This window comes from Echinops telfairi, unplaced genomic scaffold (genome assembly GCF_000313985.2).
Source record: "Echinops telfairi isolate 266 unplaced genomic scaffold, ASM31398v2 ScPeMD7_18;HRSCAF=68, whole genome shotgun sequence".
In the NCBI taxonomy this organism is placed as follows: Eukaryota; Metazoa; Chordata; class Mammalia; order Afrosoricida; family Tenrecidae; genus Echinops; species Echinops telfairi.
Window position 1 is genome coordinate 87,966,016 of NW_022103915.1, and position 23,940 is coordinate 87,989,955.

The following is a 23,940-nucleotide window of genomic DNA, read 5'->3' on the forward strand; positions in this document are numbered from 1 at the left end:
GGTTGTTTCTCAGCTAGATGGTCACTTGTTTTATCTTCAAACCTTTAAGACCCCAGATGTGATATCTTTTGGTAGCTGGGCACCATTAGCTTTCTTTACCGCATTTGCTTATGCACTCATCTTGTTTTCAGTGTTCCTTTGGGGAAGGTAAGCATCACAGAATGAAGTGTTATTAGAACAGTGTTCTTACATTGAGGAAGTACTTGAGTAGAGGCCCAATGTCTACCTTAATACTTAACATATATATGTATATAGACCTATTTCCCTATCATTATATATAACTATATAGCTATATATATATATATAAAACTATATAACTATGTGTGTGTGTATATATATATATATATATATATATATATATATATATATATATATATATATATGCTGGTATTTAGACCTCTATAAAGGTCCTTTGCCTCCTACTTCTTTCCTCTATTTCCTTTTACTTTACGGGGAAAAAATGAGGACTTTTAATGATATTGGAAAGATGTCAGCTGTAGGAAATTCCAGTATTTTCAGAAAAATCTTTTTCCAAAATAATCTGACCACTCCTAGTCCACAGCAAGAATCCTTAGTGGTAGTGTAGTGTTGTAAAGTGGCATGGAGTCAGTTCCAGCTCATACTAACGCTATGCACAGCAAAACTAACCAGGCCCAGTCCTGCACCCTCCCCACAATGGTTCCTTTGTTTGAGTCCATTGATGCAGCCAATGTGCCAATCCATCCTGTGGAACAAATTCCTCTCTCTTTTTTGCTGTAATCAGTAGTTGTGCAAACGTAAGCAATTTACTTAGTCTCGGTTTCTCTGTGCTACAGTTTCCTCATCTGTAAAAAAGGGATATATCACTGGCAGTTGCCTTGCAGAGTTTTTATGAGGATCAATGTGTTAATAGATATCATTTACTTAGAGTATATTAAACACGGTGTTATAAAAGTTGTCCTTCCTAATGCTATTATTACACAAAGCATACATATAATATTTATATGATGGAAGTCTACACAAGATGTGTGAGTAATTTAAGAGGTAAATCCCATTACAAAATAACAGAAAAACGTACATTTTGGAATCATTCTTACTGTGGCCGGACACCACAGCTAACTATATAGTCTATAGAAAGAAAGATGCTTTGCTCACTAATCACAAATGACTGAATATTTCTTCCTAAAAGATTAACTTATTGAATTTCCATAATAAATGATAGCCATTACACAACAGACTAGATCCTAGCAGTCTCTCATTGTGTAAAATTTTATTGTTTTAAATTTGTAACTATAGTTCTTCAGGACCATTAGTACATGTGTGTGTGTGTGTGAGAGAGAGAGAGAGAGAATCTCCTTTCTTGCCAAAGTTTGATTGCTTCCTTATCTCCTTACCCCATGTAAACCCAAAATTAGACATGCCAGCATTGCCAAAGATCTTCTACATTGAGATGAAAATTCTATGGTGATAATGAGCCTAAATTAGTTCTGACATATCTCACTGACCTATTCAAGTACTTGAGCAAATTAAGTTTTCTGAATTCCTCTTAAAAGTAGATGTTATAAGTGAAATGCACAAATAGGAGTTCTTAAACTGGTAGAATTTAACATTTCAAAATCAAAGTAACAATCATACAATGAAATTATGATTGCCTACTGAGTTTTAAAGAGCCCCGACAGTGCTGTGGACTAGGCAACAAGATCAAGGGTTCAACAACCAGTCGATCCACAAGAGAAAAATGAGTCTGTCTGCTCCCATTAAGTCACTGTCTTGGAAACCATATGTAGGGGCATTATGAATCAGAATAGACTCAATGCCATTGGGAATACCATTTTTTGTTTATTTAAGAGTGGGATACACATTGACTGCTAAGTAAAGGATTAGTTATCCAAACTCACTAGCTAATCCATCGGAGAAAGATGAGGGAGTCCGCCTCAAAAAGATGTATCATCTCAGAAACCCTATAGAGCATGCTGTTCTGTCTCACAGGGTCTCTGGAAATGTCTCCCATATTTTGACTTTTGTATTTATATTCTCATTATTTCCTTTGTATTTTCTAGTAAATCCCAAACTTCTAAAAATCTTTAATGTAAGTAATGCCTACTCCATACCCAATTTAACCACTTTGGCAGAGCATAATATATCTTTTTGCTAATAATTATGGCATTAGTGTATCGCTCACTTATATTTGCCTGTTTCCTATTTTAAATTATTTGGTTTTCAATGTATGTATCTGATCTATTAAATTATGATTAAAAGCTTATCTATGCTCTTTCCCCTACACATCTCCCATTTTTCATCATTCACATAGATGTTAAATAGTCAATTGATATATGTGGGTATAGTTTGCTAAGTTGAATAGACTTATTTTAAAACGTTATTTATTTGGTATATAACTAGTAATAGCATGATGTAAATCACTGTAATATATTCCTGATTTTCTTTTCTTCAGGTGGTTGTGCATTGGTCACATGGCTCACATAAATGAATCAGTGGTTTCTGAATTTGTGCTGCTGGGACTCTCTGATTCTCGAGAACTTCAGCTTTTCTTTTTTGCCATCTTCTCTGTAGTGTATGTGACGTCAGTACTAGGGAACCTCATGATTATTGTCATCATTTCTTCCGACTCCCATCTCAACTCTCCCATGTACTTCCTCCTCAGTAACCTTTCTTTCATTGATATCTGTCAGTCTAATTTTGCCACCCCCAAGATGCTTCTAGACTTTTTCGTTGAGCACAAGACGATCTCTTTTGAGGGTTGCATGGCCCAGATATTTCTTCTTCACAGTTTTGTTGGGAGTGAGATGCTGCTGCTTGTAGCGATGGCCTATGACAGATTTATAGCCATATGTAAGCCCCTGCATTATAGTACAATTATGAGTAGGAGACTATGTATAATTTTTGTGTCTATTTCGTGGGCTGTGGGTATTCTTCATTCTGTGAGCCACGTGGCCTTTACAGTGGCTTTACCATTTTGTGGCCCCAATGTGGTAGACAGCTTCTTTTGCGACCTTCCAATGGTGATAGAGCTGGCTTGCAAGAACACTTATGAAATGGAAATTCTCACCTTAACTAACAGTGGCCTGATATCATTGAGCTGTTTTCTGGCTCTGATCATTTCCTACACCATCATTTTGGTCACTGTCCAACGCAGGTCCACCAGCGGGTCTTTGAAGGCCCTGTCCACACTAACTGCCCACATCACAGTGGTAGTTCTTTTCTTTGGACCTTGCATTTATTTCTACATATGGCCTTTTAGCAGACTTCCTGTGGATAAGTTCCTTTCTGTGTTCTATATTGTTTGTACACCCCTGTTGAACCCCATCATCTACTCTCTGAGGAATGAAGATGTTAAATCGGCCATGCGGAAATTAAGACATCGTCATGTGAACTCCTGGAAACACTAGGGAACCACCATGAGAGAGGATGATCTTGAATGGGAGTGAACGTCCTCCAGTGGATCATGCAGCCATCTCTGCTAATAATGTGGTTTATTTGGTCATGGTATTGTTATTTTTTTTATCCTAAAGGCAAGAAAATTACATAAATTCACTTTCTGGTTTACTATTGAAATGGAATTTAACTAATTCTTTTTTTATAATTACAGATTGCATTTGTCTTGCAAACATTTAGAAGCACTTGAAAATATGTTATAAATAAAGAAGATTCTGATAGGCATAAAATGGTTTGTTGTTGCTACTCATGATAGGAGCTCTGGCTGTGCAGTTGTTAAATATTCTGATGTTAATCAAAATGTTGGCAGTTTGAACCCACCTCATGGTTCTTCCATGGGAGAAAAACCAGACTTTCTCTTCCTGTAAAAAGTGACAGCTTGGGAAACCCACACGGACAGGTCTACTTCGCTCTTAGGCTTGCTGTGAGAAAGAATTCACTGGATGGCAGCGATTTTGGTTTTTGAGAAGTTCTTCAGGAGCAAAGACCTGGCAACTTGCTCCCTTAAAGATCAAAGCCTGGGAAATGCTATGGGGCAGAATTGGCTTGAAAGCATAACAGAAGCATGCAGTTCTCTTTAATTGAACACATCATAGTCTTACACATTAGACTCAATATATAGAAGGAAATTGAGTGTCTGACAGCTACACTCAAGTTATTCATAGCATTATTCCACATGTTGACACAGTGGAAAAACGATTGTAGTACATAGCATGGATTTTACTTCATTGTTAGGTTTACATATTTGTTAGATTATCTTTTCCTAGTGTTGAATTCATTGACCGCTTAATTTTCCCTACTTCTTATTACTACTAATAACATAATGTTCCTAAAGTATTTTGTTTTAAATGTTATTTGGTATGTGGTTATATATCTATATAAATGTATGGATATATTTGCTTATATACAGATATCTATATTTGTGTGCCATCTACAACATATGTAAGTATATCTGCTATCTAAGGCTACTTACCTCATATTATTCATATTTTTCGTAAAAATATTGCAAATGTATTTGATATTTTAGCAGATATGTGAGGTAATGAATATTTAAATGAAAATCTAAAATTAATTTCACATGGATCAGACCCTTACAAATGCACAAAGTGGCTAAAATTAGTAGTGACTTAGCATCAAATGTGGAAGCAACTCCTATATTCCATGAAAGCACAAGGGGCGATATAATTTATGAATACACTAATATCAAATATTTATGAAATATTATTTCCTTTGTGATCCAACAGTTTGTCTATACTTTTCACCAGAGATCTGTATTACGAAAATGGACTTGTAACAGAAAGACTATATGTATTCCTGCAGTGAAAGATAATCAATTAACAGAAAATAGAAAGTCTTCCTTCAGCTGTTCTCCATCTGGATGCAGTATTTCAATTGTACAATGAAGCATAAAATGTAATGGTTATGTGTTGAGCTACGAGGAGTGATTCTAAATGGTAAGTTCCATGCAAACTTAATGTTAAATGTAGACACTTGTTAGTTAACTAAGGTTTCTTGCAACTTCAGATCTTTAGTCAATATCATTTGTACAAAGTCTAACATGGGTGATAATTCTTTAAACGTAATTACCTGTTGCATATTTTTATCCAGTGCCGAAAACACTCCAGACATGCAATAAACCTTAATTCAGTTGTGTGATAGCTGGTGGTATTTTCCTTTCTTCGTTTTTAAAGTCTGTCCTATTGTTGAAAATACAGAAGTGTTACTTCAGCCTCGAAAAAGAAAAGACATTTGTTTGGATTCTCAGTACTGTCATATGTAAAATGAGATTGTGAATAATTATTTCACAGGAATTCTGTGAGATAATATAATATATTATCAGACAATATAATAGACACAAACCACTTTATGAATCATAAAACATTGTACATAGAGTTTCTTTGGAACCACTCTTTCTGTCAGCATCTGGATGGGTGACAATCCTATGACTATAGACTTTTTCTACTTTTACTTCTGAAAGTAAATTCATAGTGCACACGTACACATTACCTCCTCCCTTTCTCCCTTTCCATCTTATTAAAGTGGACCTCTCTAAAATTAGAATTTAGCAGTGCCCATTTATTAGTACAACTTACACCCAATGAAATTTACTCAATAATAATCTAGAATGGGTCCCATATTCACTCTTAAAGATATACAAAGATTAACCAATGCTTACAAGACGTGGAATCAAACATGGGAGAAAGTACACTAGCACAAATAATTAAATGTAAGATAGACTTTGTTCACAGTCAAACTGGTGAGACCGCCAACTTACTATTGAAATAAGGAATAAAATCTTGTTTCTCATCCTGTAATAAAACATTTTTTAAAAGAATTTGAAGTTTGATGTTTGGATGCTATTTCCATGGAGCCATATTGTGGAAAGAGCATTGTGGTGGAGGGAGTAGTTCATCTTTTATTTATTTATTTTTAAAACAAAAATCACATTGCTCATTTGTGGCCTGTTCATTCACACATTCTGTTCCTTGTCCTTCTGCTCTGGACTTTATCAGGCTGACACTACAGCTACATTTCCCAATCTCCCATTTTAGCTGTTTTTCAGCCGGTTTTGGTCAGTTCCAAGCACAGTGAAGGCTGGAAGTAAGAGGAGCAAAGCTCCTCGATTCGCTCTACTCCAGGGAGCTGTGGTAAGGCTTTGGATGAGGCATCCGCCTGCAACATGCCAGGTCAACGCTTCAAACCTCTCAGCTCCTTTTCAGGAGAAAGATGAAGCTGTCTACTCCAATAAACATTTACAGTCTCAGATTTCCTCTATAGAGTCAACTGTGGATCCGAACCAACTCAACGGACAGTGAGTTTGGTATGGGCTTTGGCTACTCACCGGGTACTTCATTACAGTGACTGTGCCTTCTCTTTAGTTCCTGGAATAGAGCACATCATGTTTGCTGTTTCCAGGAGGTAACTTTAGGGATTATAAAACAATTCTTTCCATACTTTTCCATCCTGAGTTGAGAAGAAGTGCAGCTTCTTTTCTTAGTCTCTTTCTTTCATACTGTGATGTGCAAATGTATTTTCCGTAAGCAGTAAAATGAAGTTTGAATAGTACAGTTGGTGGTGTGGTGACATCAGCAACTGCCAATTCTTGCCCACCGATGAGTCCCTGTTCTTTTAATGTCTTGGAGAGATTTGGCCTTCTTTGTTCTTCAGTAGAGGTTACTGACTGTCAATAAATTGTTCTGCTGTTTTTTTCCCCCCCTCTAATGTGGCTGTTAGGGCTGCAGATTGCATTAGCAAAGAAGTACTATTGTTTAGGTAATCCACAACCTCCTGTAGTTTTGCCGAAGTAGAAAAACTCAATATTTTGAGGAAACTGTCTACAAGGTGGGCAGTTTTCCTTTCTCACTGCTTCAAATGTGTATGTGTACAGCCCGCCTACATCACTGAATACCAATTGTTAAAGGGAATGTCTGCACTTGTTGTGATCTTAAAAACTTCATGGGCACCCACAGCTGCAATAGCTGCATTTTTGGAAGCTACTGCAGAAATGATTCATTTTACAACCCCTTGAATGAGTCTCAATGTAACGCCCCTAATATTGTATTGTGATGCTCTCTCTAGAGATTTCTGGAAAATCTACTGAATATGATCAGGATCATTTCCATTTAAAGGAATGCCTTCTCCAAAAGGCCGGTCCTTAGGCCACTGCAGCGTTCTTATGTACTCAACCCAATGTTCGAACAGATGCAATGGTGCACATGGGGAAAGTAACCTGAGGTGGATAAAGTTCCAAGGTGCACTCAATACAAGCCGTCGTTCCTGGTAGAATCACTCGGGCATTTCCTTTAAAACCTTCAGTCCCTCCATCTATCAAAGGGACGATGGAGCTTGGCTCTAACACATCATCTTCATAATTTAGAAGAGAGCTTACCATTTATCCATCTTCTGGCAATGAGAGAGTCTAGTCCACACACAATAATATGAAATCATCTACTGTGTTAGTCTGGGTACTTTAGAGAAACAAATCCACAGAAACTCATGTATAAGAGAGAGTTTTATATAAAGGGCAAGTGCACATCAACAAAACATCCCAACCCAGTGCGGCCCAAGCCCACAAGTCCAACATTAACCCATATGTCCAACACCAATTCACAAGGTCCTCTATCTCACAAAACAGAAGTAATGATGCTGACTGCAGGAGGAAAGCCGAGTCAGTGAATGTGTATCATCAGCGCTGGCAAGGGTCTCCACATGGGTGCTCCAGCACCCAGGGCTGCATCATGGTAGGTCCATGGAGCTTCTCCTTGGGGATGTCTTGCAGGAAATGAGCCTTGCCGGCTGAAGCAGGGAACTGGCTAAGGCAGCTGGATTCTGGTCCGACCATCTCAAAGCAAGAGACCTGAAAACTCGAAAGGCGAGGCTCACTGAGCCATTTATCCCTCTGCCCTTCAATTAACCCCACATGTGTTTATCAGCCAGGTTGGCAAAATAAATTAAGTACCTCATCTACAGAAAGTGTCTTTAAAATCTGGAATTTTGTTGAAATGTGGAATTAGAATGCAATTGGGAGCTCTGTCATTTAGAAATTCAGCAGCTAGTGGGGAGGAGATGAGTCACTTAGGGTTCAGTGTAGCAATAATGAAACTCACAACCTTTCTCTAGTTCATAAATCCTTTCTTCCCCCACTATCATGATCCCAATTCTACCTTTCAAACCTGGTTAGACCAGAGGATGCCCAGCGGTGCAGATGGGAACTGGAAACACAGGGAATTCAGGACAGATGAACCCCTCAGGACCAGTGGTGAGAGTGGCAATATGGGGAGGGAAGGGGGGGTAGAAAGGGGGAACCAATCACAAGGACCTACATATAACCTCCTCCCTGGGGGCTGGGCAACAGAAAGTGGGTGAAGGGAGACGCCGGGCAGTGTAAGATAAGGTAAAATAATAATTTATAAATTATCAAGGGTTCATGAGGGACTGGGGTGTGTGTTTGGTGGGGGGGGGAGATGAGGAGCTGATTCCAGGAGCCCCAGTGGAAAAAGAGTTTTGAGAATGATGAGGCAACAAATGTCTAAGTGTGCTTTACACAATTGATGTACGTGTGGATTGTGATAAGAGTTGTATGAGCCCCAATAAAATGATTAAAAAAAGAAAAAGAAATTCAGCAGCAACTTCAGCCTTAGGTCTTCCAACGTCTTTGGGCCTAAACAAAAATTGCCTCTTTAGATTGGAAACATCTATGGTGTCCATGTCTATTACACGAGTCTGTCTAAGACCAAACAATGCCAGCTTTTTTAGGAACCCAAATCCTAAGCCACCAGCTCCAATGACCAGAACTTTTTATGTCACTAACGAAGGCTGAAGTGATTCATTGTTTGGTGTGAAATCAGGGTGTGTGAAGATACAGATCGCTTGAAGAACTTCTTTACATGGGTCCAGCGACCTGCCCAGCCTCTGGTATGCCCACATCCACCACCACCAGCCATTTTTTCAGCCAGCAGCTCCTGTATTCTCCTTCTTTTCTTCTCTGGATCCTCGCCACCCTTCATATTGCTATCACTCTTACTTGGTTTCTTAACTCATCCATCATATCTGTAATTGATGCTCTTTACTACACTCCCGCTGTTTTACATAAAAGAGTTTCTGTTTGCCTAAAATGAAGTGGGAGAGTAGAATTAAGAAATGACTAATACATTTTGGGCTCATAATTTTTTTGCATAAAGTTAGTAGTAATATAGCAAGCTCAAGAAGCTAATGACAGCATGAAGAATTAGAGGCTATTAATGAAGATAAACAAAATAAAATACATTTCCCTCCCTGTTCCACTAGTCATTTTTACCAAGAACATACAAATCTTTTAAAATAGGGGTTGTTATCACAAAAAAGAACGGGAAAATTATAAGGAGGATGTTAAATAGAAAAAGAAGAGGGGAAAGAAAAGAATGAAGAAGAGGGAAATTAGAGGATGGGAATGGTGAGGAGCCGAGGACAGAGAAGGAAGAGAATGAGATTTTAGTTTTTGAGTTGCTATTTAATTTGGTCAATTATTTGTAGTGCTAGAGATACATTCTTCCACGTTCTAAGTTGAACTTCACAATTTGGTCTCTTTTGTGTTTAGTAATAAAAAAATGGCCATAAATAATTATATTAAGTGTAACAAAAGGTCATAAATTCAAAAGATTGGAAAATTTAACTATACAGTTTATATAATTTTCTACGGAGGTATAAAAACTCCATTAAACACACACACACATGCTAAGATGAGAAAAAGTAGAAGAGAAACAATATTATTTGTAGATAAAGCATTAATATAGATATAATATGTAAAGAACATCTACAAGAAATAAGTAAAATCTTTGCAAGTCAAAAATCTTTGACAAATTATATAAATAGGTTGTTATTTATTATTATTTATTAATTCAATAAAAGTGGCTTTGAAGTACATAATAATAGATGTATAAGATATCACATGTATTTATCTCTCCATTTATTTATATGCATGATTTCTCTAGAAGTATTAAAGAGTCTGAAAGACACTATCTTTAAGAAAATAGATCGATGTACAAATGCGCTTTACACAATTGATCTGTGTATGAATTGGGATAACAGTTGTATGAGCCCCTAATAAAATGTTAAAAAAAAAAAAGAAATAAGAATCATAAAAGGCTTATCATCAGTTAGATCAAGATTGGTGGATATAGACCTTAGTCATCAACAGGTTTGGAATTGAACACATCCCATGTTAGAATAATCAACCATTTAAGATCAAAACATACAACTTTCCTCTAGTTCATTAATGTTTCCTCTCTCCCCACACCCCCCTGCCTCCACTATCATGACCCCAATTCTACCTTACAAATCCAGCTAGATCAGAGCATGTACACTGGTACAGATAAGAACTGGAAACAGGGAATCCAGAACAGATAAACCCCTCAGGACCACTAATGAGAGTAGTGAAACCAAGAGGGGAAGGGAAGGTGGGGGGAGAAAGGGGAAACCAATCATAGTGATGGACATATAACCCCCTTCCAGGGGGATGGACAACAGAAAAGTGAGTGAAGGGAGACACCAGTTGGTATAAGACATGAAAAAATAATAATAATTTATAAATTATCAAGGGTTCATGAGAGATGGAGGGAGAGAAAGGGGGGCGGGGGGAATAAGCTGATACCAAGGGCTCAAGTAGAAAGAAACTATTTTGAAAATGATGATGGCAACATATGTACAAATGTGCTTGACACGGTGGATGTAAGAGCCCTCAATAAAATGATTTAAAACAAAACAAAACAAAAAAAAATAGATCAGTCAACTACAGAGCTAAAGACTCATCAATGAGAAAATTGAGACATAGTGCAGGGCATACACAGACTACCAAATATAATAAAGGAAACACACACACAGTGGAAGACTAAATACATGACTGAGACCAATTAAGAAGAAAACATTCATGTATATCAAAAGACTTTGTCAAAAGAACATAATGAGACTCCAGAAATTGGGGGAAAAAAAAACTTTAGCAAGGACCCAACAAACAAGGGACTAATCACTAAAATCTATAGAACTCTGCAGTATCTCAATAAGAAAAAACAAATAATCCAATTAAAAGGTGGGCAAAGGACATGACTAGAAAATTCACAAGGGATGACACTTGAATGGCTAGCAAACACATGAGAAAATGCTCACCCTCACTAGCCATCAGGGAGATGCAAATCTAAACAACCCTGAGATATCATCTTACACCCAGAATGATAGGCCAATTAAAAAACAAACAAACAAAAACAGAGAACAACAAATTCAGGAGAGGATGAGGATAGAGTGGAACTCTTATCACTGCTGGTGTGCTTATAAATATGTACAGCCATTGTGAAAAGTGATATAGGAATACTTAAAACAGCTGGGAATAGAAATCCCATATGACCCAGCAATACCTTTGCTGGGCATACACCCTAAATAAGTAAGACACAGAACACAAACAGAAGTATGCTCTCCGTGTTCATTGTAGCACAGTTCACAGTAACAAGCTACTGAAAAGAGCCCAAATCCCTATCAGCAGAAGAATGGGTGAAGAAACTCTGGTACATACAAACAATGGAATACTATGCATCCCTAAAAATTAGAGGTGAAATCATGAAACAGCTCATTATTTTGGTGGACCTGTAAACTATATTTTATGAGTCCACTACTACAGGATGGACAAGAAGAAGGTAGGTTTCTGCTCTCAGGTCATGTAATTGTCTAACCTAGTTCATCTCTGAAGCACAATGTAGAGGGCATGCCTAGCGCCTATGAACTGTATATAACCCCTGTATGTGTACATCTTGACAACCAGTTAGAGGAGATCTCTAAATGGCCGCAGTTTCTCAAGATGGGGAGAGGGAGAAGACCATTTAGTTGTTGCCGCGCAACGTTGTGCGAGTCACTCCACATCAACAGACATTCCAACTAAAGGGATAAACAAACCTTAACGGAAATTGAAGCCCAGATGGGTCAGGGGGGTATGCACATCTAGGCAAAGGTGATTTTACATCTGTTGGTGGGTAAACCGGTGAAGCAAATTCTCATTGGGAAAAATGCTTAACAATACTTGTATAGAACCCAAGGGAAAACTACACTTGGCACTATGTTCCTAGATGGATATTTTTAGCCCATCCAGTCTGTGGTGATCCAACATTGTGTAATAGACTACTGGAACTTTTTAGTCTGTCTTCTTGAGCACAACATCCTTCATGGGCCATATCATAATAATTTGATGTGGAAACCCCATAAGCAATCTGGATTTTACCCCAAACTCACTAGTAGCAGATTCAGGAACTCACATACTCCCCTGGACTTAAGGCTGAAACGTCCTAATGTAAGAAGCAGCAGATGACTGCTATCTCAAGGTTATGGAATTATGGAATTGGTGATCATTAGACCTTGATACAGCTCTCTTGCTTTGAGGGCACCCAATGAATGGTGGCCAGGACTACCATATATTTACTATTTTAATGCTCTTCTCGGTTTCTTATGACATGGCAGGCGTAGTTCTGCCTCTGTGAATGAGTGTTACTGAAAGTTTTGTTCTAATACTAACCTGCATTATTTGGTAAATAGTATCCAGTCACTTGAGTTTAATCTGTATATGTCAATAATTCATGTATTGAGATTTTAACAGGATCTATACTTGTACACTTTCCTTTTCTTGACAGTGTTTTAAATTCTATACCTTTGGCTAAATTAATGATACTATCAATAAAATTATCATATGCCCCAGAGGAATTATTTATAATGTTCTCAATCATTAAGTGATATGATGTCTCTAAAGTGAATCAGAGACATACATAAATTACAATATATGAATGAATCTGGGGCTTGCATATAATTCTAGCCTCAACCTAAGAATAATTAGTCCTTATGACATGGCCCTACTTGATACTTGCCCCCATGAAGAGATTGCTGAAGAAGATATAGCAAAAGTGTGGTGAAGAAACCATACAGGGCCTATCGGAGAGAATAATGTCTGGAGTATTAATGGCTTATCTTAAAACAGGCAACCATCTAAGTAAATTGCCAACTAAGTCCATATGAAAGAAGCACACCAGCTATGTGATCCAAGGATTGTAAAAAATAAATCTAAATTCAAAGGAGGAAAGGTTTCAGGGCTTAAATTGTCAACACCCAGTTTGCAGAAAGCTATGAATGACAGTGGAAGCTCTAAATTCAATTGCTGGGTCCTCACATGAATTAAGGCTCTGGTAAATCTATTTGACCATAATTTCTGGTTGTGAATAGGTTTGCTATCTATGTTAGGCCAGGTTGACTAGAGAAACAAATTCAGAAATTTATATACATATAAAAGAGAGCTTCATATCAAGAAGTAATTATATATAAGGAAAACATCCCAGCCCAGTCCAGATCAAGTCTATAAGTCTGATATTAGTCCATAAATCCTTCTTCAGACTCATGCAACCCCATGCAATGATGCAGAATGCAGGAACATCAAAGGCCAGGGGGTGCAAAGTCTTATGGATCCAATGGCAGAAGATGCAGCTCCAGGGGTTTGGCAGCTCTCCCAGTGGCTCGGCAACAGGATAGTGAAGTAGAGAGAGTGAGGAGGAGAGGTTTCCAGGACCCTCCCATTAGGCTGTGACCTGATTGACAGACTAGGCTCCACCCCCACATTCATATCTTCAAGTTGACACGAAATTATGTAACTACCATACTATCAGACATTGAACATTGTAAGGTTGATTATGGCAGCTAAAATTAGGTCAAAATGTAACCTCATATCATATATATGGTAAGAAAGAAAGTGTTGGTACATGGGTTCTATTTTATACAAACATAGTTTATCCCACACGGAATTTATTTAAACATATCTCTGTGATCTGTGGAGAGATGTAGACAAATTCAGTAATACACTTATTTTATTTAATTATCATTGCTATTAAAAATGAATATTTTTTCCATGAAAAATAATTATTTTGTCAGAACTAACATCAAATATTTAGCAGTACTGTACTTAAGTATTTTCCCAAATCATCAAAACTTTGTAACAATTTACAGGATTTGCAGGAATGCAGCACCACACAAAACTATTATTTTATGACTCAAACATTTTAAGGAAGGTGCTGAGGACCTCAAAGATAAGCCAAGAGAGGGAAAACCGTTAACTTTAATGAAAGAAGAAACTGTGGTTTAAGCCCCAAATTGGTGGGAGGTGAGAAAAGATTCCCGAATAGCCATTGATGTGCACTTGGGGATCTCAAATTGTTCAACATTTTCAACTTTAAGGAAACATCACGACATCAGCAACCTTGACTTGATGGGTTGAGACCTGAGAGCTAAAGACCTGAGAGCTAAAAGCTGCTCTTTCTTTCTGTCTTTTAAGTAAGATTTAAGCTAGTGGAGACGATCTTATAGAATGAGCAGTAACCAGAGAGGAGTCCTGAATTTACCAATATGATCCAGATTGCAAGGTCCGGTCAAAACAGTGACTTCCTAAAGAATTTGCAGGGCCATTGAAATTCAAGGGAAAGCCGTGACCTAAGTAGGTATGACCACTGTTGTCTAAGGCTTTAAAGAAGGTAATATTGATAGAGTTTACTCAGAGCACATAGATAATTCACTAGGGTTCATTATGAAGAAGTTATAAGAAGGTTGTAAACTGCACTCACAAGTAAAATACCACAAAATTGTACTGAGCAATTTTTGTACTGTATCAATGCACCCACTCACTCTTTGAAAGTGGAGAGGCGTGTTCTGAGAATTCCCTTGGGAATTCTTACTCCATCCACTTGACAGCTCTAATCTTGCCCCTTCAGACTTCTGTTTGTCCTGAATATTCAAAGAATATTTAAACTTTTAATGAGAATGATAATGAAGGTTTGGATAGAGGTGGTTTCCATAGAAATGGGAACAAATTGATTTATTGGAACTCTTTGGAGGTAGGCAAAACAGAAATTCATAATAGATTGAGTGGGGGAGACTAAAGAAAGTATATGTTTGGCAACAAAATAATTGAAATGTCAGTGAAATGTTTACTAGAGAAGATAAAGAAGAAAATTGGTTTAGCAGTCTGGGTGTCAGAAAAGTCTAGACTCCAATATGAGGTTCACCATGTTTTGTTGATCTCATTATTTGTCCCAACACTGAACATTTTCTCACTGTCATTTCCTATTCTGAGTAGAATAGCCCTTCTCTATTTTTCTACATCTCATAATATTTATTTTATGACTGTCAAATCAAGATATCTCTGCATCTCAGCAGCTCTACCTATGTATATCCAAGAAAGCTTTCTTTTTGATTCGCTTGTATGGTTAACTACTGAGAAGACATAATTAAAAATTTGAATTTGTTTAATATAATAAGACCTACTTAAGAGTTTGAATGTCCTTCATGCAGTCCCACAGTTTGTCTGGTGTTGGGTCATTAATGTTTAATGAATCATATCTATTCTTACTATCATCCCTGAATTCAGTTGGCATTTACTCAAGGTTGTGTTTTGACTCTCATGGACTTATTTCCTTCAGCTTCTTCAGGTTTTAACTTTCTACTGCTAAAATGGCCAGAAAAAAATGATGAAGTAAAATAGTTGAGCAGCAGATTGCAAATGGAAACTCGAGGAGACAAAGTAAGTACTACAATGAAATGTGCAAAGACCTGGAGTTAGGAAATCCGATGAAAAGAGCATGCTCAGAAATTTTGAAGTTGAAAGAATTGAAGGGAAAATATGCAAGCTTCGAGTTGTAATATTGAATGATTCTACGGGCAAAATATTAAATGACCCAGGAAGCATTAAAAGACAATGAAAGGAATGCATAGAATCACTGTTCCAAAAACAAATGGTTGATGTACAGCCATTTAAATAGTTAGTATACAACCAAGAAATCCAAATGGCACTGCGGGATTGATTCCAGGAATCTACTGAATACAAACTGAAATGTTTCAACAAATGAACACATTACAGGATGTGCTCATTTGTCTGTGTCAAGACATTTGGAAGACCGGTACATGGCTAACAAACTGGACAGATGTATACGTGTGCCCACTCCAAAGACAGGTTATCCAATGGAATACAGCTTTCCCAAATAGAATCATTAATATCACACGAAAACAAAATTTTGCTGAAGACAATAAAAATGGTTTCAACAGTAAAACTACAAGGAACTGTGAAACAGATTCAGAAAGAGAAGTGAAATGAAAGATACCATTGAAGGTATTGGATGGATGCTAGCTGAAAGCAGAGACTACTATGAAGATGTTTAACTATGTCAAGGAATTTTACTGTATGGCTAATAATTTACAGTTAAAATTGTAAAGAATAAAAATTCTAGAATACTTCATTATGCTTACATGAAACCTGTACATAGATTAAAAAGCAGTCATTCCAACAGAGCCAGGGGATATCATTTGGTTTATAATCAGGCAAGGTGTATGTCAGGATTGTATTATTTCAGCATACTTATTCAATCTGTATGTAAATAGCCCTAGAATTTGAACTATAGGAAGAATATCAGGTCAGAATCTGAGTAAGAACCATTAACAACCTGTGATATGCAGATGAAGCAACCCTGCTCACTGAAAGTGAAGAGGACTTGAAGGACATTGATGAAGATCAAAGACTGTAAACTCGAGTATGTATTGTACCTCAATATGAAGAAACCCAAATCCCTGTCACTGGACCAATAAACAACATTATGAAAATGGAGAAAACATTGAAGTTGTCAACGATTTCATTTTATTTGGATCAACAATCAACACCCATGGAAGCAGCAGTCAAGAAATCGTACTGGGAAAAATTGCTGCAAAAAACCTCTTTGAACTGTTAAAAAGCAAAGATATCACTTTAAGCACTGAGGTGTGCTTGACCCAAGCCATGATACTCTCAATTGCCTACTGAAGCACTTGACAGCTGGGTAATAAGTAAATAAGTACTCTGTAGAAGAATTAATGCATATGAATTATAGTGATGGGTAAGAGTATTGAATATAACATGTACTGCCATGAAAATTAACACACCTGTATTGGAGGAAATACAAGGAGAACGCTCCTTAGAAGCATGGATGGTGGAGCTGCATTTCATGTACTTTGGGCATGTTAACAAGAGAGATCAGTTCCTGGAGAAAAACAGCCTGCTCAGTTAAATAGGTGAGAGAAAAAGAGGAAGACTGTCAAGAAGATGGGTGGATACCGTGCCTCCTGCAATAGCCTCAAACATAGGGCACAGGCAGTTTACTTAGCAGCTTTTCTAGCCCAAGTCTCTGTAACTCCCACAAAATGACTTTTTTTCTGCATGTATCTGTGTAAGAAAGTGGAGGAAGACTGATAGAATTTACCTGTGAGTAATTGTTAATAAAAGTCACTTATTGCCATTCAGCTGGGTATAAGATGAGTTTTGAGAAGCAGGAGGTGGGATCTTACCTATTAATTTCCACAATAAACTTTATAATCTAGAGCATTGTCTGTGAGTTCTGTGTGGCACAGCAATGAATTAAAGAACCTATAGGAAAGGTAGAGAGTGCTTATGTGACAGAACACACATAGCACATAGCAATAATCATAAGGATGGCACAGGACCAGGCAGCATTTCCTATTTTTGGACATAGGATTTTTGTGAGTCTCACCCAATTTGATGGTGCCTAACAGCATCAACAACAAAGAGGTTAAAATCCCTTATCAAATATATTGGCATGAAAAGGAAGGAGCAAAGAATTAAAGAAAATATTTCTAAAGTTCTTGGGCTTGTGCCAGATTTAAATTTCTTCTGATTTGATTTTCTTTAGGCTCTGAGCATGTCAGCTTATGTTCACATACATAGTAACTTTTGGTCAGTTATGAGACCCATGGAGCGAGACAAATGAACAAATGAAGTTAAACATAACTGTTGCAAGCTACGGGGTGACTATATTTTCCCTTGCAACATATGCCCTCACTTACAATTACAATTGCAATAATTTGAAAGTTATCATCACCATAGTTTTAGGGAAAGTTACCAAATTTGTACTAATAACTCCCAGAGCAAGATGACTTCACTTCACTTCACAAAGGAAATTCTTTAATTGGTTACTGTAATGGGATTGGCTATCTGCGATTTGCGGGCATGTGTTATGTTATTTAAGCAGCTGTTTAGTCAGCTTTGGTGATTCACTTTTAAAGAATCCAATGGATTTTGGAGGCTTGTCTTCCTCAAGATTTTATGACTCCCCTGGGATATCTATCACAATTGGTATGTGCAATTTAATCAAATTAAGCAAAATATTAAACTTAGCTATTACAGTTCAAAGAGTTTAAACTATCCTGAACTACTGGAGTTAAGTTTTGAATTATTAAGAAGGAGAATTTAAAGTTAATATGTGAATTTCAAAAATGTAAAATAAAATGTAAAACTGTGCCTTCCAACATTGATGATTGAATAGGCGATGGCGGTAAATGTGAGCATGAGGTAAACCTCGCGGTGGGCTGTTGTGACACTGACTTTACTGATAAAATAAGCTTCGTGTACTGTAACCCAAGACTATGATAATGCATCCATTATAGCTTGGCTGTAAGAAGTAATGAGATAATGCATCATTTGTTAAGCTCACTGTTTTGCATAGAGTTGGTTCAACATTAGATGAGGGATATTATGAGTGACAGAAACCTTTTCCTTCTAGCATCTCACAAGCAGAGTGTGTTGTGATTTGATATTTGATGATCTTTCTCATTGTGGAAGTTCCTTCCATTCTATTCTTTTGTACTCTCTTGCATCAGATTAAATATGTATTAATGTAATGTTTAGACACGTAGGAATAAAAGGCAACTCTATCAAGTCCTTTACATCCAACACCTTTTATTCAATCTCATTATCTACACAGAGGCTATCATCCAATTTCCTAACATAAAGGTTATTTTCATTACCAAAATACTCTCTCTTTTGTGTCTGTGATTGCTTCCTCTGTCTCACTGATCATCATTAACACTAAAATGTTGAAATCATTTTGTGAAACATGAACTAAGAAACTTAAAAATTTGACCCAAAAGATAAAATGTTATAGTTTGCCTTGCTTCTCTTTGTATGAACCTCTTGACTAAGCTAAACCAATTTCTAATTCCAGAAAGTACTACACACAAATTTCTCATTTCTTCTTTAAATGGAAGACTAATTTTGTGTTTGTTAATTTTGTATTCACTCTACCTTAGACAAAGACCTGTGGAAGCTTTCTATAGTCAGTGATGAAGGAAAGATTAGCCTTAGGATCATCTCTTGTCTAAGTCAGGGTATTATTTACCTTGAAACCTAAAGTAGATTTCATAATAAAACAATAACAAATCCCTCTTTTCATTCACAATAAAAAGTATTGAGAGCATATTATAACTCTGGTTTAATCTTCTCTTTCTTTTACAGGTTAAAGAACTCTGAAGATTGAAACAGAAGGTGAAATAGAGAACAGTATCTCTTCAGTCACTTTTCTTTTCTCAGATTCTCACCTATTTTAACAAGTTAAAAGTTTATTGTAGAAAAATGCTTTTATTTTAACATTATTTCAGGAATATTATTCTCATAGACTTTGATCCTGTTTGGAAGCAGGTATTGTTCCATTCAGATTAACTTAGCTAAAACTTGTTTGTTTTCAATTTTAAGAACATGATAAGACAGCTAATGCCACTTCTAGTTTTCATGGCTCTTTCAAATATACACTTTCATAGACCAGGAATCAAAAGTTCAGAGAATTGTGGTGAATTGTATGAAGACATGAAGCCTATATATACTTTGTGCATTATAAAAACCCCATGCCTTCAGAGCAGCTGGCATATAATTATGGGTGTGCAATAAGTTGAATGGATGAATAACTGAACAATATTTAATAAAGGTAAGCAAAGAAAGCCAGGAATTATTAAACCCAGGTCTCTTGTGTTTAGATACTAGATTTTTATGGAATTTTTCATCCATTTCCTTCTCCTGAAGACTGGCTAATACTACAGTTGTGACTACAGATTACAATTGGTCCTTAATAAGGGAAAAATGTATTTACAATGGACTTAGAGAAATTCAGGCTATATGTATAAAACTACACTAAGCTGAATCAATTAAAGTAAATACCAAGTAAAATGATTTTAGGTAAGAAAAGTTTTGGTTTGATATATTTACCACTTTTCAAACTCTTTCCAGACCTTGTATAGATATACCTATAGTATAGGAGACAATTACAAGGTACAGGAATCTATGAGGTATTGCCATGAAACCAAAGACCAATTTTTACGTTCTCATTGATGAGAACATAACCTTAATAAGTTATGCTGAATAGCTATCAGAGTTCACTGTCACTGAGTGTCAAGACAGACTTACAGTGTTTCTTTTCTTCTGGCTTATGGGATCTGATCATGAGCTTCATTCCAAAGGGTCCTGGGAACCATAGATCATTCTGCCTTTATTTTGGATAATTAAAAGTTATATCATGTATTTAGATGGAAATACTGATTTGTAAAGAAGTTTTATATCCATATTCCATGATGGAAAATACAAAGGCAAGTTGTTTGTCCTAGTTTTCAAGACTGAATTTGATTTCCTAAAGTTGTAAACATATTTAAAGCCATGAGTCAGAATGGTTCAAAGTATGCCAATTCAAGTGCATAATAAAGCTTAAAGCTAGTCTCCATTCATTTTATCTCTAATATACCTGTCAAAATTATGTTAATGTTTCTGAAATAAAGGTTTCCTTTGAATAGGTTATGGCACTTGGCAGCTGGTCTTTTGTATGGAATGGATTTCCTCAGGCCTTCCGCGACATTCTCTTCCTGTCTTTGCTGAAATGGAACTTGCCTAAAGAGGCAGTCTCTGCCTCATCCCCTGCCCCAAGTCTAGTCTCCATTCCATTGTTCTGCATTATTTTCTCCGTAGCATTTATCACTAACCGACACATACAGATAGTATTGTTCTTTAATCTACCATCTCCCTATTCTTTGGAATGTAAGCCACGTGAGGGTGGGGAAATTTTTACATACCATATATACTCGTTTATAAATCACGTTTTTCAGAACATTTTTAATGCAGTTTTTTGTGGTAAAATTAGGTGCCTCGGCCGACATTCAGGCCAGCTTATGGTCAAGTATATAGGTACTTAATAATTGCTGTGTCTCTAGAGTCTATTGTGTGTTGGGTGCACAGCAGCACTCATGCTTATTTTCTGAGTGGATGAAAGTACTTCAAATATGGCGTTCAATAGGCTTTGGAAAATGAATCTGTTATTGTAATATTAATGATCCTAGAAAAAGATTACAAAAAGGGACCGGCAAAGATTAGTTCAAATATAAATTTAATTATAAATTTCTGATTTGAATTGAAATTTCATATTTTCCCTTCAATTACATGTACTTAGCTCACATAATGCTAAATTCAATGGCTATAAACAGGAAGTCAACTTGAGAAAGGTGGAAAGTAAAATTGTGACACTAAACGAATCATTTTTTTATGAAAAAAAAAAGTCGCCAAGGTACACACTACACACACACACCAAGGGGTTATCCCAAAAAACGGATTTTCCCCCAAAGTTATGTATTTAATCTTTTTTACAATACAACCTTAGAACCTTCAAAATACTCTCCATTACCCTTAATACATTTGTCAAATATGCAATTCCACTCAGAAACATTTTTCAAACTCATCTGTTTGGATGACTGACAGCACCTCTCTCGTTTTTTCCTTCACCTCTTCTATATCATCAAATTGCTGTCCTTTCATCTTGCTCTTATTTGGGGAAACAAAATGAAGTTGCACGGAGTGAGGTCAGGTGAGTATGATGCTCAGGACAAGAGAGGCATGCTGGCTTTTTGCCAAAACCTGGCACACTGAGATGGTTGCATGAGCAGTTGAAATGTCTTGGTGGCAAAACCAGTTCCCTGTGTGCTACAAATCTGACATTTTTTGTTGTTGAATGCCATTACACCATCTTTTCAGAACCTCTAAATAGGAAGCTTGATTAACAGTCTGAAATAGTGGAATGAACACCAAATGCACTATGTGTTGACATGTTCGACTGTTTGGTAAGTTGATGGACATCCAGAATGAGGTTTGTCATCAATTCACATTTCACCTCTTTGGAAATGAGAAAACCCCTCATACATTTGAGTTTTCCCCGTAGTGCTGTCATTGTAAACTGTGTTAAACATCGCAAAAGTTTCTTGGCTATTTTTCCTAAGCAAGAAACAAAATTTCACAGCCACACAGTGTTCTCATAAATCAGCCATCACAAAAAATGATGTTTGAGCGAAACTGTTTTTATGAAAAAATCCACTGTGACCAGAGAGAACCTTCCCAGGTGATAGCACAGGGTGCACTAACCCATAGCTAGTTGTTCTATGCGTGCCTAGTAGGAAAAATTCATACTTCAAAAGCTCATCTCCACTCAGCACAATTCCAGGGTTTTGGACTGACTTATTGCTGTAAAATTTAAATTGTTTTAGTATATAAGACAGTAAATACAATCCTTGAGCCAGGATTGCTTAATTTGTTAGTAATTAATTTCTCTCTATTCTTATTATTGCAGATATCTTACATACATTGCTCCTTTAATACAATTTATCTGAGTAATTGGGCTGATTTTCACATCTTCATATTAAATTTCTTATCCAAAATAAAGGGCATTAGAATATTTTACTACTATATCTGAATGTGTAAGTATATATTATGTCTTCTAAAGTGCCAGGGAGTCTTGTATGTTATGCATAAATACATTAGAATACAGCGGCAAATACGGCTTTTTCTCAATGTTCCTTTTATCATTATTGACTTATTGTTAATTGGATACATTTATAATCTTTCTATCTACCTATCATATATCTATTTATATTTCTATTCTATCATCTCTTTTATATCACCCAAATCAAGAATTTCACATAATTATTTACATAAGCACAAATAAGAGCATTTATTTTCTAAATATAACATGAATAATCACTGTTATAGTCTCACCAAATTTCTATAGTTACTGGAAATAAAACATTTATGTCATTTGCATAAAATATTAAATATTATCTATTTCAACTACTTTTTCTCCCTCTCCAGATAACTTCAGCATCTCAGATTCAGTTAATGGATGGAGCAATAAGACAGTGGTTACAGAATTTATCTTGTTGGGCTTATCTAGCTCTCGAGAACTCCAACTCTTCCTTTTCTTTATGTTCTCTGTGTTTTATGGAGCTGCTGTTTTGGGAAACACCCTTATCATCCTCACAGTAATTGTAGACTCTCATTTGCATTCCCCAATGTACTTTCTCCTTAGCAATCTCTCCTTCATTGATGTTTGTCAGGCTACGTTTGCTACTCCCAAGATGATCGCAGACTTCCTCAATGAACACAAGACCATCACTTTCCAGGGGTGCATGTCACAGATATTTTTCTTACATGTCTTTGGGGGTAGTGAGATGGTGCTTCTTGTTGCCATGGCCTATGATCGATACATTGCTATATGCAAACCTCTACATTACATGACCATCATGAACCAAAGAGTGTGCACTGTTCTGGTGGTCATGTCCTGGACCATTGGTATCCTCCACTCAGCTAGCCACTTGGCATTCACAGTTGATCTGCCCTTCTGTGGACCCAACAAGGTAGACAATTTCTTTTGTGACCTTCCCCTTGTCATAAAGCTTGCCTGCTTAGATACCTATGTTTTGGAGATCCTGGTGCTCACCAATAGTGGCTTACTCTCACTTATATGTTTCCTTCTTTTGCTTGTTTCTTACACTATCATTCTTGCCACTGTCCATCGCCAAGCTTCTGGTGGGACATCCAAAGCTCTCTCAACTCTCTCTGCTCACATCACGGTTGTGGTTCTGTTCTTTGGCCCATTAATTTTCATCTATATTTGGCCCTTTGAGAGCTTCCCAATCGATAAGTTTATATCTGTGTTTTTCACTGTCTTTACACCTTTCCTTAATCCTGTAATTTACACGCTGAGGAACAAAGACGTGAAGGAAGCCATGAAGAAGCTAAGACAGAGACATGTGGGTTCCACGCAGGTCTTGTAGATAACTATGAGGGAGAGGTGCACATTCTTACTTCTTGGCCTTTGTTGTGACTGTGTGCAATTA

The 23,940-nt window shown here is 36.8% G+C and overlaps 2 protein-coding genes and 1 pseudogene across 2 annotated transcripts; 2 read left to right on the plus strand and 1 right to left on the minus strand.

The window, feature by feature from the left end:
- The first annotated feature begins 2,450 nt into the window (after positions 1 to 2,450).
- On the plus strand, positions 2,451 to 3,386 carry LOC101647801 (olfactory receptor 4K1-like). Its single transcript, XM_004698427.1, has one exon. The coding sequence runs from the start codon at positions 2,451 to 2,453 to the stop codon at positions 3,384 to 3,386; it is 936 nt and encodes a 311-aa protein (XP_004698484.1).
- A 2,978-nt stretch (positions 3,387 to 6,364) lies between these two features.
- Positions 6,365 to 8,939, minus strand: LOC101658107 (annotated as a pseudogene).
- A 12,960-nt stretch (positions 8,940 to 21,899) lies between these two features.
- Positions 21,900 to 23,877, plus strand: LOC101657785 (olfactory receptor 4K1-like). Its single transcript, XM_013008751.1, has 2 exons — positions 21,900 to 21,917; positions 22,957 to 23,877. The coding sequence occupies exons 1-2, from the start codon at positions 21,900 to 21,902 to the stop codon at positions 23,875 to 23,877; spliced, it is 939 nt and encodes a 312-aa protein (XP_012864205.1).
- The last annotated feature ends 63 nt before the right edge of the window (positions 23,878 to 23,940 follow it).

Bases quoted from the DNA above. Each gene is read 5' to 3' on its own strand.
- LOC101647801 (XM_004698427.1), top strand. From the start codon at position 2,451: ATGGCTCACATAAATGAATCAGTGGTTTCTGAATTTGTGCTGCTGGGA.